The 14,354-nt window shown below is 55.8% G+C and overlaps 2 protein-coding genes across 5 annotated transcripts; both read left to right on the forward strand.

The window, feature by feature from the left end:
• The first annotated feature begins 392 nt into the window (after nt 1-392).
• Nucleotides 393-8,156, forward strand: CCT6A (chaperonin containing TCP1 subunit 6A). The gene is made up of 14 exons (XM_082328289.1): nt 393-586; nt 902-965; nt 2,495-2,629; nt 3,251-3,424; nt 3,587-3,690; nt 4,368-4,478; nt 5,028-5,187; nt 5,450-5,532; nt 5,941-6,037; nt 6,457-6,604; nt 6,921-7,054; nt 7,166-7,268; nt 7,593-7,665; nt 7,848-8,156. The coding sequence occupies exons 1-14, from the start codon at nt 453-455 to the stop codon at nt 7,918-7,920; spliced, it is 1,593 nt and encodes a 530-aa protein (XP_082184415.1). The 5' UTR covers nt 393-452; the 3' UTR covers nt 7,921-8,156.
• Nucleotides 8,157-8,776: 620 nt separating this feature from the next.
• SUMF2 (sulfatase modifying factor 2) lies at nt 8,777-13,833 on the forward strand. Of its 4 annotated transcripts, none has more exons than XM_082328682.1 (9): nt 8,777-8,877; nt 9,121-9,256; nt 10,324-10,438; nt 11,002-11,046; nt 11,241-11,391; nt 11,969-12,024; nt 12,471-12,555; nt 13,089-13,248; nt 13,599-13,833. In XM_082328682.1, exons 1-9 carry the CDS (start codon nt 8,814-8,816, stop codon nt 13,702-13,704), a joined length of 918 nt encoding a protein of 305 aa, XP_082184808.1. In that variant the 5' UTR covers nt 8,777-8,813; the 3' UTR covers nt 13,705-13,833. The 4 variants fall into 4 exon arrangements, with proteins under 4 accessions (XP_082184808.1, XP_082184809.1, XP_082184810.1 ...); XM_082328683.1 differs by lacking the exon at nt 13,599-13,833 and adding an exon at nt 12,647-12,719 and having other exon boundaries at nt 13,089-13,229; XM_082328684.1 differs by lacking the exon at nt 13,599-13,833 and adding an exon at nt 12,650-12,719 and having other exon boundaries at nt 13,089-13,229.
• The last annotated feature ends 521 nt before the right edge of the window (nt 13,834-14,354 follow it).

The raw sequence follows: 14,354 nt of genomic DNA on the forward strand, positions 1-14,354 counted from the left end.
GCGACCCTGCCCGTTCAAAGGCCTCGTTCCCACACGCACCGCCTGACCGCCGGCCGCCACCGGCCGCTCCCCCCCGAGGGGCCGGGCTCCCCGTGAACGCTCCGCTCCCCGTTAACCGCGGCGCCCGCTCCACACAGCCCGCGGCTGCCAACCGCCGCGCCCCGGCGGCGCCTCAGCGGCGGGGCGGGAGGCGGCCGGCGGAGCGCCAGGCGCCGCAGCCAATGGGAACGCGGCTGACGCGCCGGCGGGCCAATAGGAACGCGGCTGACGCGCCGGCGGGCCAATGGGAACGCGGCTGACGCGCCGGCGGGCCAATGGGCGCGCGCGCGCCTCGGAGTGTTCTAGAAGGGGCGGGCGGGGAGGCGCGGCCTGCCCCGTTCCCGCCCCTCGCCGCGGCGCTCGGCTCCTCCCGCCCGGCGCGGCCTGGCCCAGCGCGGAGCGCAGCGGCGGCCATGGCGGTGAAGGCCCTCAACCCCAAGGCGGAGGTGGCCCGTGCCCAGGCCGCGCTGGCGGTGAACATCAGCGCGGCCCGCGGGCTCCAGGATGTGCTGAGGACCAACCTGGGCCCCAAGGGCACCATGAAGATGTGAGGGAACCCCCCGCGCCCCCGTCGGGGTTGGGGGGGGGGGGGGGGGCGGCGGTGTCTTAAAGCGCGGGCGGCCGTTACGACCGGAGGGGAAGCGTGAGGAGAGGGGCCGGGGGAGGCCGGTGTGGGGCCGGGGGAGGCCGGTGTGGGGCCGGGGGAGGCCGGTGTGGGGCCGGGACGCCGCTCCTGCCGCCGCCATGCGGCCGGGAACAAAGGCGGAGGCGGCGGGGCCGGGTGGGGCCGAATGAATGGAGGGGGATCGCTGCGGGTGGCGGGGCCGGGGGGCGCTGCTCACCCGCCTCCTGTCGCCCGCAGGCTGGTGTCGGGGGCTGGAGACATCAAGCTGACCAAAGATGGCAACGTGCTGCTGCAGGAGATGGTGAGCCGGGCCTCGGCGGGGGGTGGGCGCCTTGGGCAGCCGTGGGGGGACGGGGGGAGCCGGAGCCCGCTCCTGTTCCCGCAGGGTGCCGGTGGCGGAGGGGGCCGCGTCCCCTGCTGCCCCCGCCTGCGTTTCTGGGGCACTTGCCCTGTGCGTTGAGGGGAAACCCTCCCTTGGGAGGAAGGTAAATAAGTGCAGCTTGGCAGATGCTGAATAAAGTTTGCCTGCCAATTTGGCGATTAAAAAGGAAGCATAAGCTGTTTAAATAATGGACATTTTTGTCGCCTTCTCTTTTGCTTACGGAACACGTGCTTCCGTCGTACTTGAGCAGGCCTCAGACAGCAGAGTTCTCCATGAGTTCTTCCTGGGCGTGGAAAGTGTTTAAATCTGGGTGATGGATGCAGCTCGTATCGGCTTCCCGCCGGGCCTGGGGTTGTATCACAGTTTCCCACGCAGGGGTGAAGGTTACACGTGGGGTGATGTCACCCCGCGGGCTCTCCTGCGCTGGGAGCCGGTGGCATGGCCGGGCCCACCCGTGGGCCCTGGGTCCCGGGGCTGTCGGGTTGCAGCGTGCCCCCATCCCCCGGGTGGGCACAGCCCGTGCGTGGAGCATTTCAGTCCACTGGCCGGCTCTTGTAATTCAGCATAAAGTGTCTAAGTTAATATACACGGTGGTCTGGCAAACAGGAAAAATTAATTACGTCGGTTCCTTCACACTAGAGGTAGTGCTTTAAAAAATAATGGTGAAAAGCTAAACGATAGTATGAATGGTCCCATTTGATCTTATCTCGCTCTAGTACAGTTACCAAGCACCAACCTCTTCAAATGGGGGTACTGTTTTGTAGGTTCATAGGCTTCAACCTGTGTTAAAATGCTCTTCAGTCAGCCGTTGGAGGTGCTAAGTGATGTGCATGTTCCTTAAATTAAAAGGCTGACTTGTGTAAGTAGCGTAAGATCATGTGTGGTGGTTGTGAAGTTTGGGCAGACAGGAACGATGTTCATAGCCGGAACACCAAAGGTACTACTTAGCAGAGGAACCGACAAGCAACAAACTAGTTGAATGTTCTTTGGTTTCCTGAGAATGAGTAAAATAAACTGCCAAAGAAATAGCAAACCAGTGAGGGGATGTACAGCACTGGTCGTGCAGAGATTCCTAAATTAGCTCTGAGCATGCTGGTTTTAGTGCCTGCCACGGTCCAGTTGTGATGGTGAATCCTTTGCCTACAGGAGAAAAGGGCTCTGTCAGGTTCATAATGACTTGAGGACTACTTTGGCTCTTAGCACTCAACATGTTTGTGTATAGATGCATAATCTGAGGCGGGAAATAGCATTATGTGGCTTAATTCAGTCAACCTGTTGTCAAAGAGATCATTTTTGGTAATTGATGTTATGTGTTGAAACCTGCTAAATTGAGGTGAATCATGAAAACACCAGCTAGTCCATAAATATTTCGTTTAGCTGATTTCAGATTGCTTTCTTCCTGTACCAGTGCAGTAAGACTTACTGCTCAGCTTCTTACTTTTGTTTAGCAAATACAACACCCCACAGCCTCCTTGATAGCAAAAGTAGCGACAGCGCAAGATGACATCACTGGAGATGGTACCACGTCAAATGTCTTGATCATTGGAGAGCTCCTAAAGCAGGCAGATCTCTATATTTCTGAGGTGCGTATGCAGTGTTTCTTTGGGAGGTGGACAAGGTAAAAGCTTCATCTGAGACCATTCAGCTTGTTTGTGTTTAATGCTTAATGCTCATAAGTCAAACATGGAAATGAATATATATTTCTGCTTAAAATGAGTGCATCACAGAACTTGTAAAATGGGGAAAAGCTGGAGAGGACTTAAGACTTGTTCAAAACCAAAACTGCTTATTGTGGATACTGTAGCTGTTAATAAGGTTTTCTCTGATACCGGCTGTTACTTCTGTCTGTGTGAGTTAAATCACTCCTTTTACTTGTACGTTAACAAGGAGATCCTCCCTGACGTTAGGTATTTTGGATACTATAAGGTACAGAGCAGGCATTCGTATTGCACAGTGAACACCCAAGTGTGCTTTGTAGTTCCCTTGGTTTCAATTCTGTGCTAGAATAAGCTGTGCTTTTCCTCTGCATTGGAAGGATTTGCATTCCTTTTATATGTATTCAGAAGGACAGTACATTTTCTTGTGGGATGCGTATTCCCTATGGTGTGACGTTACATGGGATGTTGAAACCACAGGACCTGTTTGTGAAAAAGTACCATTTTGTCTTCTGTTGTCTAATGATTTCCCTTCTTTCCTCGCATTAGGGTTTGCACCCTAGAATAGTAGCAGAAGGATTTGAGATTGCAAAGGAAAAAGCACTTGAAGTTTTGGAGCAGGTCAAAGTAACCAAGGAAATGGACAGGGAGACCCTTATAGATGTTGCCAGAACATCCCTCCGTACTAAAGTTCACACCGAGCTTGCTGACATCCTAACGGAGGTAAGTGCCTGTCCCTCTTCTGCCTCTTTTTGTGTGAAGAGGTCCAGGTTTTAAAGCGCTGTGATTATTACTTGAGTGAAGGGTGGATGGAAAGATGTCACCTTGCACTTCGGAAGACTTATGGTCGTTTTGGGGGCTTTTTTCCCCTCCCCTCTCTTCCAGGCTGTAGTAGATTCTGTTTTGACAGTCAGGAAACCAGATGAGCCTATTGACCTCCACATGGTGGAGATCATGGAGATGAAGCACAAATCAGAAACTGACACAACGTAAGTAACGCGTAGCCTTGAGCTTCGGTTTAATGGTGCCCTGATGTTTGAGTGGTCCATGCGGTTTTGTTTTCTTTTTAGAACTTGGGTGTCCTAAAGCTACCCCTGGAAAAGTGATTAGGGAAGGGGCAGAAGGACAGATTTCAGCCATAAATGATGTAGGCAGCAGAAGTCCCCCAGTCACTGAACTTGATTCCCTGACAAGAGATTTTTGAATAGCAGAGTAACGCTGGCTTAGGCTTTTACATCACAATATCGAATAAATACTTTTTTTCTTAGTAATAGTGTTTGCTTTAGGCTGGTATCTGTTCATTACAAGTACAAATAGCATTCGATAAATGGAAGCTGGGTTGTGGTCATCCGCGGATATTCCGTAGGCTTTATATTTACGTCAGGGGCATGGGCGAATTCTGCACTAGCTTTCCGCAGTAGCTAATGCAGTCAGACACTATGCCAGAATAAATTCCTTTTTCGCACTCCGATTGGCATGCTGTTCATATGAGAATGGGCACGCCCTTGGAAGTGGGATACACGATCGTTGTTCACTCCCAAGACAGGCGCACGGGCAGCTCGTGTTTGACCAGTCGCACTGTCGGTTCTGACCGCTCCCCGCTTCCACGAAGTGCGTATCTTCTGTATGAGTATGCTGACACACAAAATGCTTTTTAATCTTCCAGGCTGATTAGGGGGCTGGTTTTGGATCATGGCGCTCGTCACCCTGACATGAAGAAAAGAGTGGAAGATGCTTATGTTCTTACTTGCAACGTATCCCTAGAATATGAGAAAACGTAAGTACGCAGCACCAAAGTGAAGAGCAGAAAACGCTCATGTGTTAGACTTGTATTTAAGGTGTGCTTAAGTAAGAACCGACAGGAGTGCGTAGACTCCTCTAGAGCGAGGCAGGCAGTGCGGAAGGTGGAATGGAAGAGGTGATGCTCCTTCTGCAGCCCTTTTTTGGAAAAGGGAAGCCGGTGGCTGAGAAAATGTCTTTGTGAGGCAGAGCTTCGTAGTGGTTTTTATTTTGTTGTTTCATTGAAAAAAGGCTGGAAGTCTGTCCTTTCTTGGGCATAATTTTATATTGCAGAGCGAACACGTAAGTATCCTCCGGAGCTCGCTCCGTTTCGGATGCGTGCCTTCTTTCTTGCAGTGGAAAAGCTCTGAACTAGAGAGCAGGGACAGCTGTACCTTGCACGCTGGTTTGGGTGGGGGGGTCTCATTTGGTTTGTTTGATTTTCTTGGAATGTTGCTGAAAGGATCGATTCCTTATGCTTAAGTTGATTTCTACAGCAGAGAGGATAGTTTTCTTACTGCCTTTATTTTTTGTTCCCCTCCCGCAGAGAGGTGAGCTCTGGATTCTTCTATAAAAGTGCTGAAGAGAGAGAGAAGCTAGTGAAAGCAGAAAGAAAGTTCATTGAAGACAGAGTGAACAAAATCATAGACTTGAAACGAAGAGTCTGTGGCGATTCAGATAAAGGATTCATTGTGATCAACCAGAAGGTGAGATGAAGGGTGTAACTCACTAGAAAACTGAATGGGGACTGCTGGCTTTCTTGGCAAGCCGTGTGCGGTTTGACTCACTTTGTACAGTTCTTCAGCCAGAAATAGCTACATTTTTAGGCTGAACTTTTGAGTATGTGCCTACAGTTCCTGTTTGAGATCTTCTTTGAGCCCTGAGGAAGAACTTGCCCATTAGTGTCAGGCTGAGAGAGGGTGTGTTTAGCTTTTTCTTTATCCTGATGGCCACTGTCTTTGTTTCTAGGGAATTGACCCATTTTCCTTGGATGCACTTGCGAAAGAAGGAATAGTTGCTTTGCGGAGAGCTAAAAGAAGGAACATGGAAAGGTCAGTTCCTGGGGAGAGGAGGGGGTAAAACAACTTGCTCTTCCAAACTCAGGCCAAGTCTGCCTTGAATCCACCTTCAAGGACTTGCACTAAAAGTCCCCTTCGGTCTGTCCGGCTCCGACTGCTGTATCGGGGTGGTTTTACAAACCACAGAAACGTCAGTTCGGCGCGCGGAGTGACGTAGGAACTTGAGCTGTCAATATGCTTTAAACGCAGACACCTGTAGAGGAGACTTCCTTCTACAGGCTTGGTTTTGTGAAGAGTTCTTTCACGAACAGAAGCGAGCTGTTCCAAGCCTTCCACGTAACCAGCGTGGTGGTCGGCGTGCTGAAATACTGTCGTTACGTCCGTGACTTCAGGTTTTACTTAATACAAAGCAAGTGCTAAGCTGCCCGTGCTCTCTCCCAGGCTGACCCTTGCGTGCGGCGGCACTGCCATGAACTCTGTGGAGGATCTCACTCCTGACTGTCTGGGACACGCAGGGCTCGTCTACGAGTATACGCTGGTGAGTACACCGAGCTCTCGGCCGAAGCCGGGCTAAATACGCCCGGGCCGATCTCGCTTGGCGCCAGCTTTCCTCTGCCTTGGTATGTCCGTGCGTGGATTTTTCTGAAGTGCTTTGAGAGCTACGCGCCAGCATGAATAAAGGCTGGTGGCGTTTCACAGCCCGGCGTGCGCTTGGACGTGAGCATCTACCTGGGTATTGGCTCTCGTCGCGCTGTGTTTTCCTGCTGTTACTGCCATGCTATGCTTTTAATATCTGTAAAACTGAGGCAACGGAAAGAAGGTTCTGCTGCTTCTCATCACTTCTTGAAGTGCTGTTAGTGCAGAACTGAACCTGAAAGTGTCTGTTCAGGTTTTTTTATTACACATACACGTTGATTAAGCAGATGTATGACACGAACACGTAACGCTGCTCTACAGGGTGAAGAGAAATACACCTTCATTGAGAAGTGCGACAACCCCCGCTCTGTTACCCTGTTGATCAGGGGGCCGAACAAGCATACGCTGACACAGATCAAGGATGCCGTAAGAGATGGTCTGCGTGCTGTTAAGAACGCTATCGAGGATGGTAAGTCTCCGCTCCGCTGAGCGATGTGAAGGGTCTTCTGCTGAAACTCATCCCCAAATTAGTGACTGCTTCATCAGCTTCCGTGGTACCCGCTGCAGTCGGGCACCGAGCTGAGTGTATCCAGGGCAAAGCGCTTTTAGTTACTGTTCTTGCACCCCGTATTTTGCAAGTGGTTGGTAACTGTGTAAGTACCTCCTGGCCAGATACAAGCTGTCCTCTTAGGGGTGAGGGCAGAGATCAAACTAGACTAAAAAGGAACTGTTTAAATTGGAATAGCGCTTATTGCGCCGTCTCAGTCCCGAGTTCTCCCTTGCAGGATGTGTGGTTCCAGGGGCCGGTGCTCTAGAGGTGGCAGTGGCCAGTGCTCTTGTTAAGCATAAACCGAACGTGAGAGGAAGAGCCCAGCTGGGGGTTCAGGCTTTCGCAGACGCCCTGCTCATCATCCCCAAGGTACGAGGAGCTCCTGGATAGAGTGGCTTTAAAGCACGCTGAGACCCATCGCTTTCCCTGCTGGAGGTCTCGTAATTAACAGCACGAAAGAACGTCTCTGTTCTCTCAAAGGTTCTCGCCCAGAACTCTGGCTACGATCCCCAGGAAACGCTGGTGAAGGTCCAGACGGAGCACGCGGAATCGGGGCAGCTCACTGGCGTTGATCTGAACACTGGTAGGAACCTCCTAAACTAACGGGAAACCGTCATGGCTCAGCTCCCTGAAGAATCAAGCTGCTCTGAATGCAGAGCGCCGTTCCTTTTTCACAGACAGCTACGCGGGACGCCCTGGTTGATCACAATAAATCCTTTATCTGAATCGCCACAGCTGCCGCGGTCGGCCTTGGCGTGCCGCGGCGCTTACGTGTGTTCTGGTTTTTGCGAAGATAAAGCGCGCGGCGACGCGGTGTTGGATGTAGCGATGTCGGGTGTCGGGCAGCGGAAGGTCGTCCTTTGAACGACGTGAACTGGTCAGTTAAAGGCTTGTGCTTCTTTTGCAGGGGAGCCGATGGTGGCTGCGGCGGCTGGAATCTGGGACAATTACAACGTCAAAAAGCAGCTGCTTCACTCGTGGTAGGTGCTCGGTGTTCTCACTTCACAGAGCCCTGGGCGTTCGGCGGGTGAAAGTGCTGGAGCGGTGTGGAACGGAGGGATCCCACGTGGAGGAAGCGGTCTCGAAAGGCGGGAGTGAAGCCGAGCTGTCTTCAAACTACATCAAACCCGCTATTCTAACAGCCTTTCTTTTCTGTTTGTAGCACGGTGATCGCCAGCAACATTCTCTTGGTGGACGAGATCATGCGAGCTGGAATGTCCTCCCTGAAGGGCTGAGCGGGGTCTGCTGCTGGCGACGGCGGTCAGCTCGGGCCGCGCCCTCCGAGAGGCCCCGCGCCGCCGCAGCGGGTCACTGCCGGAGCCAGCAGCCGCTCTCCGGTACGCGCGGCCGCTCAGACCCTGGGCAGCTGTTCAAAGGCTTGGCTCTAAACAGTTGCTATTTATTTCCGATCTCACTGAAGTGTGCAGCTGCACTCCCCTCCCTTTTCGCCCAATAAACTCGTACGTCTGTGCTTCAGGCCTGCCGCTTATTTAAAACTTCCCTCGTGAACGTGCTGCTTGCGGCCTTTGTGAGCGGGGGTGGGCTGCGGGCCCCGCTTCCCCGCGGAGCCCGTGCAGCCCTTCAGACATCGCCGCCTCTTTCGTACAGAACCGGCCGCGTTTCCCTGCTCCCCCGTGGTCCCGGTGGGTGCTGGCAGCCGCGTCGTGGCGCGCGGGTGGATGGTTTTAGCACTTTTTCGGCTGGGTTAAAGTCTTTACGGCCTACGCCGGGGCGAGACCGCCGTCCCGGGCCTTGGCGGTGGAGCGAACCCCTCCGCGGTCTCGGGTGAGTTTCCTTCGTCCCGGTTGTGCTTTGCTGCCGCGGCTGCCTGACCCAAGGGCACCAAAGCGGCCTTCTTCCAGACAAACAAAAACCCGAAAACTCCTTTTGCGGGTGAGAGGCGCGTGGATGCCGGCAGGGTGCGGTGGGTTTGGTGCTGGCCGCCCTTCGCACGTCACGGCCACGTCACCAAAGCGTCCCTTTTCCTGAAAACGCGAGCGGCTGCTCGCTGAGCCCCGGCGGCGGCCGGGCCCGGGGCCCCTCCCCGCCGGCCGCAGCTCTTCCGGGGCAGAGCCCGGCCGTTCCGCCCGCCCTTCGCGTCCCTGCTCCGGAGCCGCCGGGGACGGCGATGGGGACGGGGATGGCGCCGGCGCTGCTGCTCTGCTGCTGGCTGCTGGGCGGCGGCCCGCGGGGTGAGCGCCGGGGCCGGGGCCGGGGCCGGGGCGGCGGCGGGGAAGCCCGCGGAGGGAGCGGCCGCGGGCTGACCTGAGCGGGGCCGGGGCAGGCGCCGAAAACGGCACCGAAAACGCGACCTCGGAGCCTCTCGGGCTCGGTGCCCGGGGGCGCGGGCCTCGCCCAGGGCCGCCCCGGGGCCCCGCCGCCCGACGCCGCGTCCCGAAGGGAAAGGTCCCGCCACCGCCGCCCTTCCCTTGCAGCGCTCGGGGAGGAGGCGGGCGCCGTGCGGCTGCCGGGGGGGCGGCTCCGCACGGGCAGCGAAGAGCGGCGGCCCCGGGAGGTGGCGCTGGGGCCCTTCGCCATCGACAAGCGCCCGGTCACCAACGCCGAGTTCCGGTAGGAGCGGGGCGGCGGCGGGGCGGGGGCGGCCCCGGCCTCGGGGGGCAGCAACGTCCCCGGTGATGAACCGCGCCGGCGGGGGCGGGCTGAGGCGTCCGCCCCGGGCGTGCAAACGCGCTCGCCTTTCTGCCCTTCTGCCGTTTTTCCCCTTCTTTTTTATTTCTCCTTTTTTTCCCTTCTTTTTTATTTTCCCTTCCCCCTTTTCCCCCTTTTCCCCCTTTTCCCCCCTTCCCTTTTTCCCTTTTTCCCCCTTCTCTTTTTCCCCTTTTCCCCTTTTTCCCCCTTCTCCCCCTTCTCTTTTTCCCTTTTTCCCCTTTTTTCCTTTTTCCCCCCCCTTCTCTTTTTCCTTTTTTCCCCCCCTTCTCTTTTTCCTTCTCCTTTCTTTTTTCTTTTCTTTTTTCCTTGCAAACCTGCTTGTGCGCGCCTGTCCTTTCCTCGCTAACGGGGCTTTGGAGATTTCGGGTTCCTGCGGGTTCGGTTCCCATCTGTAAGTAGGGGACGGCTCCTCCGGGCGGTTGGTAGAAGCCCTCGCGCGGGGCAGCAGTAAATGCACTGGGGAAGCGCCTTCGCTCGCCCGCCTGAGCCCCCGTCGCTTAAAAAGAGCCGATGCTCGCGCACACCAGTGACTGCCCAGCAACACCCAGTCCCGGCGGTCACTGCAGCTCGGGCGATGGGGAAGCAGACGGGGCCGAAGCAGGGTGAGGTTATTCAGCGCTATCTGACAGTGGTTTGCGTTTGGGGACATTTAACTCGCAGCAGCCGGAGGTTTTAGTGGCTTTAAGGGATTTTTGGGGTGTGCGACTGTTACATTTCATGGAAGACCAGGCTGCGGGGTGAGTTTACCTGCGTGGGTAAGGTAAAACGATCAGGTCTGCGAAGGGCTGCAGGCGGGACGGCCGGATCCGCTGCGTCTGCAGGGAACCGGCCGGGGCCGGGCCTCCCCGCGCGCGGGCGCCTGCGGGCCCTGCGCGCTTTGCCTTGCTCGGAGCTCGTCGCCTGCGCGGGTCGCCGCGACCCTCGGAGGACTCCTCCCCGGCCACCTGAGCGTGTTGTATTTGTGCCAGGGAGTTTGTTAGAGAAAAGAAATACAAAACGGAAGCGGAAGCGTTTGGCTGGAGCTTTGTCTTTGAGGATTTCTTATCCGAAGAGCTGAAGAAAAAAGTCACCCAAAAGCTGGAGGTAAATCTAAATCCCTTGGGGATGAGTTTCAGCGGGGATGGTGGAGGTGGTGTTTCTGATCGCGTCCCTGTCCGACCTCTCCGTTTTAAGTAAAAAAACCCGGGCGGGGAGCCCCTTGCTTTTCCACTGCGTAGCAGCCACCTGTCAGTGCAGAGTCCGGCCGTTCTCGGTGGTTTTTCTTTAGTCTTGGGTTATTTTGCTTTTAAGACTAAGAGCAGGGTTGAGCCTGGGTTGGTTTCTGGCGCTCCTCTGTCTACCCCCTCTCCAAACAGTGCCAGGCTGGCCTCGGGGGGTGCTCCGGTGAGCTGGGAGAGAGCAAAGCGCCTTCAAGTACTTTATTAATCAAACCTTAAAATAGAAACACTGAACGGCATGGCCTTCTTGGTCTGTTTTCACTTTTAAAAGCAGACGCCTCTACTCTGTTGGGAAGCGCTATCAAAACGCCCGTGGCAGCCCAGCTCAAACTGCAGCCTTCAACCGTTCCCAGACTAACGCGCGCCCTTTACACGCGCTGCTGGGGGGGCACTGGTTCGTCTTTAATCTGGTGTCCCTCCTTTTCCCAGTCTGCCCCGTGGTGGCTGCCCGTCGAGAAGGCGTTTTGGCGACAGGTGAGTAAAAGCCCGAGGCGGTGAGTCCGCTCCGTGCTGGTGCGTGCTGACCCGTACCGACCAAAAACGGGGGGGAAAAATAGCATCTCTGGTTGCTGCACGTTCCCTGCCTTGGTCTGTCCTGTCCTTTAGTCCCTTTTTAGTGGAAAAGTTTATAAAATCCATTAAAATCTGTTTGGCACAATTCCTGCCAGCCCTCAGGTCCTGGCTCCAGCATCAAGGACAGGCTGGATTACCCGGTGCTGCACGTGAGCTGGAACGACGCGCGGGCGTTCTGCGCCTGGAAGGGGAAGCGGCTGCCGACGGAGGAGGAGTGGGAATTTGCTGCCAGGGGAGGACTGGAGCGTACGTACCGCCAGCTCTGACCTTTTCCCAAACCGAGGCATCGAGTAATGTTAGGTCTGCCGGATCTAAACCTCTGTCCAGGGATGTTTTCAGAGGTTAATCTGGGGGCTGCACCACCTCTTTTGGCCTGGGAGTCAAATTATTATTATTATCATTATTATTATTATTATTACTACTACTACTACTATAGAAGTGACTTATCTATGGGCTTAGTGTATCTTCCTGAACAAAGCACTTCTGCCAGCTAAAAATACCATTTTTCGGGGTTGGGGCCAGGAGCGACCACCCGCCCCCCACGCTGACGGCGGCACGAAGCGGCCGCCGGGATCGCTGCCGGGGCCGCGCGCCTCCCTGGCGCGAGCGGTGGGCTGTGAGTGGGAAGCTGTTGCCGATTCCCGTCTCTCCTCGCCTCCTTGGCAGTGTCTATAGGGATTAGAGGGACCGGCCCCGTTCACGCAGCCCCTGGCGGTGTCCTGAGCTGAGCAGGAAAGGACGGTGGTAAAAGCCTGGTTAAAAATAGGCAAATGCAGAGGCTGGAGCGAGACGGGGGTAACGGGCGGCTCTTCCTCTTTGGCAGAAAGGGAGTATCCCTGGGGAAACAAGTTTCAGCCGAACCGTACAAATCTGTGGCAGGTAAGATCCTAAAAATCATCCTGTCGACGCTGAGCTCTTCTGATGGCGTTTAACGCGCCCACGGAGCGCGCGGGGCTGCCTGCGCAGGCTGCACGGGCCGGGGAGGCGATGCAGGCTTACCCACAGGGTGCCCGAGTTCGCTCCGGGGAGGTTATCCGAAATAGCCGTAGAGGGAGCAGAGTCAGCCCAGCTTCCCTGGGAAACCAGGATTTCAGCGCTTCCAAAAACTCATACGTAACCAAAAACTCATACAGGAGTTTGTTTGAAAAGGGGGCGTCTTGGGAGAACCCCGGCGGGTTGGACTCCTCTCTTGGCCAGAAACGCTGCGTAGAGTTCGCGTGCAATGGAGTTGTTCTGTTATTTGGGCGTAGGGCGGTCCTGGGCAGAGCAGGACCTCGTGGCGTCTCGGCGGGGGTCTTTGCGCGGGGTGATCTTTCTTCCCACAGGGCGACTTCCCGAGGCTCGACACGGCTGAGGACGGTTATCACGGCGTCTCGCCGGTGGCAGCGTTCCCTCCTCAGAACAACTATGGTACGGAGCAGGCATCCCCACCCCGGCTTCGGGGATGGCGTCTGCGTCCTAATATCCATTCAACGCTAATTTTGAAATCCCGTAACTGTAGCAGGGTTGCAGATAGGACGCAGGGTCGCGTCAGCATCTCGATAGAACAACCGAGCCCAGCGAAAGCGCTGATGGTGGGTACTGACGTTGGCTGAGGGCACCCGGGGTGCTTCAAGGCACCAAACCGTCCCCGAGCAGGCGGTTATTTTGCACTTCCATGTGATTTACCTGAAAATCCCAAGCGCGTTGTTTTGAGGGCAGCGGGTGCCATGGCCTCGTGCAGGCGGGAAACAGTGAGGCCGTTTAAATGAGAGATTTGGTGAAGGCTGAGCTGTAAACGGGCCGGTTTGCAATAGCGAGCTGCTGGTTCCCAGTCTCACCATTAAACCACGCTCTTGCAGTGATGCTTTGAAACTTGTGCCCCCCTCCCGTACACCAAAGCGCTTTTGCAGCCCTGGCAAATGTGCTCTCATCATCCTGATGCAAAACCGCCTGCGTCTCAGGGCTCTACGACCTGCTGGGAAACACCTGGGAGTGGACGGCGTCGGAGTACCTGCCGCCGGGGCCGCGGCCGCGCGCTCAGAACATGCGGGTCCTGCGAGGCGCCTCGTGGATCGACACCGCAGACGGGTCTGCGAATCACAGAGCTCGCGTCGCTACCAGGTAGGGTCTGGCAACGCCCAGGCGCCGCTCGCAGCGGTTTCTTCTGGCCGGGTTTTTTTGGAAGGGGGGGTTATTTTGAAGGACGTTTGTTTGTTCCTACGCAATTTTTCTGAGAAGCCGTTAGGAAAACATACCACAAATGCTGCTAAAAATTTTCCTGCTATAAATACATTCCTAATTGCTTCTCACATCATGTGTGTTTTCCATCAAGTATTTAGAATTAAATGCTTTTCTTGAAGTTATTCGAGGGAAGTGGAAGATGTTTCTATTCTGTTACAGAGGGTCACGTTAAAGGGTGTAAGCGTTAACTAGGCAGGATCCCTAACTTTGGGTCTCTTTTCCCCCGTGAGAATGGGGAACACGCCAGACTCGGCCTCCGACAACCTCAGCTTCCGCTGCGCTGCCGACATCCCGCCTGTCGCGGCCGAGAAAAGCCGGACCAAACCTGAGCTCTGAAGAGGTCGCTCGGGAAGACCTGGAGGCATTTTCTCCTGTGGAGACGAACAGTAACCCCCAGCAGTCGCTTTCATCGAGACGGTTTTAAAAATTAAAAAGGAATACTTTCAGCTGAAACTCCTTTCCGCACGGGGACGCCTGGGCGCGAGCCGCGACTGGGAATGGCAGGCAGGGCGTTTTGTCTTAGCGTCCGCTTGGTGTGGTAGCTATTGCAGCTCTCCTCTCGGTGTCTGCTTTAGATAAGCGGAGGGGGGCGTGTCTGGGAGCGGGCCTGGGCTGCTCGGACCCCAGCCCCAGGCAGCGAACACCCGCAGCCCCCCGTGACTGCTGGCATGGGGCCGCCCTCAGGGGCGGCTGCGGGGGGGCGATGGGGGCACGTCCCTGGAAGGGGAACCGTCCATCGGTCCCCGTCTCCTTGGGAAATCCCAGCTTCGTACCAGCCTCCGAGCCTTCCCAGAAGTGAAACAAAGTGCTTTTATTGACCCTTAAACAGCGACAAAACCGCACGTGTGCTCGTTTCGAAGTGCACGGATGACACAAACCAGTGACACACACCCCCCCCCCAGGTGCCACAGCCGGCACAAGGGCCGCAAACTGGCTGCGCGCAAGCTCTGCCACCAAAGCCCCGAGCACGCGGGTGGGCGAGGACG

The sequence above is a fragment of the Platalea leucorodia genome (assembly GCF_965183815.1).
Source record: "Platalea leucorodia genome assembly, chromosome: 16".
Classification (NCBI taxonomy): Eukaryota; Metazoa; Chordata; class Aves; order Pelecaniformes; family Threskiornithidae; genus Platalea; species Platalea leucorodia.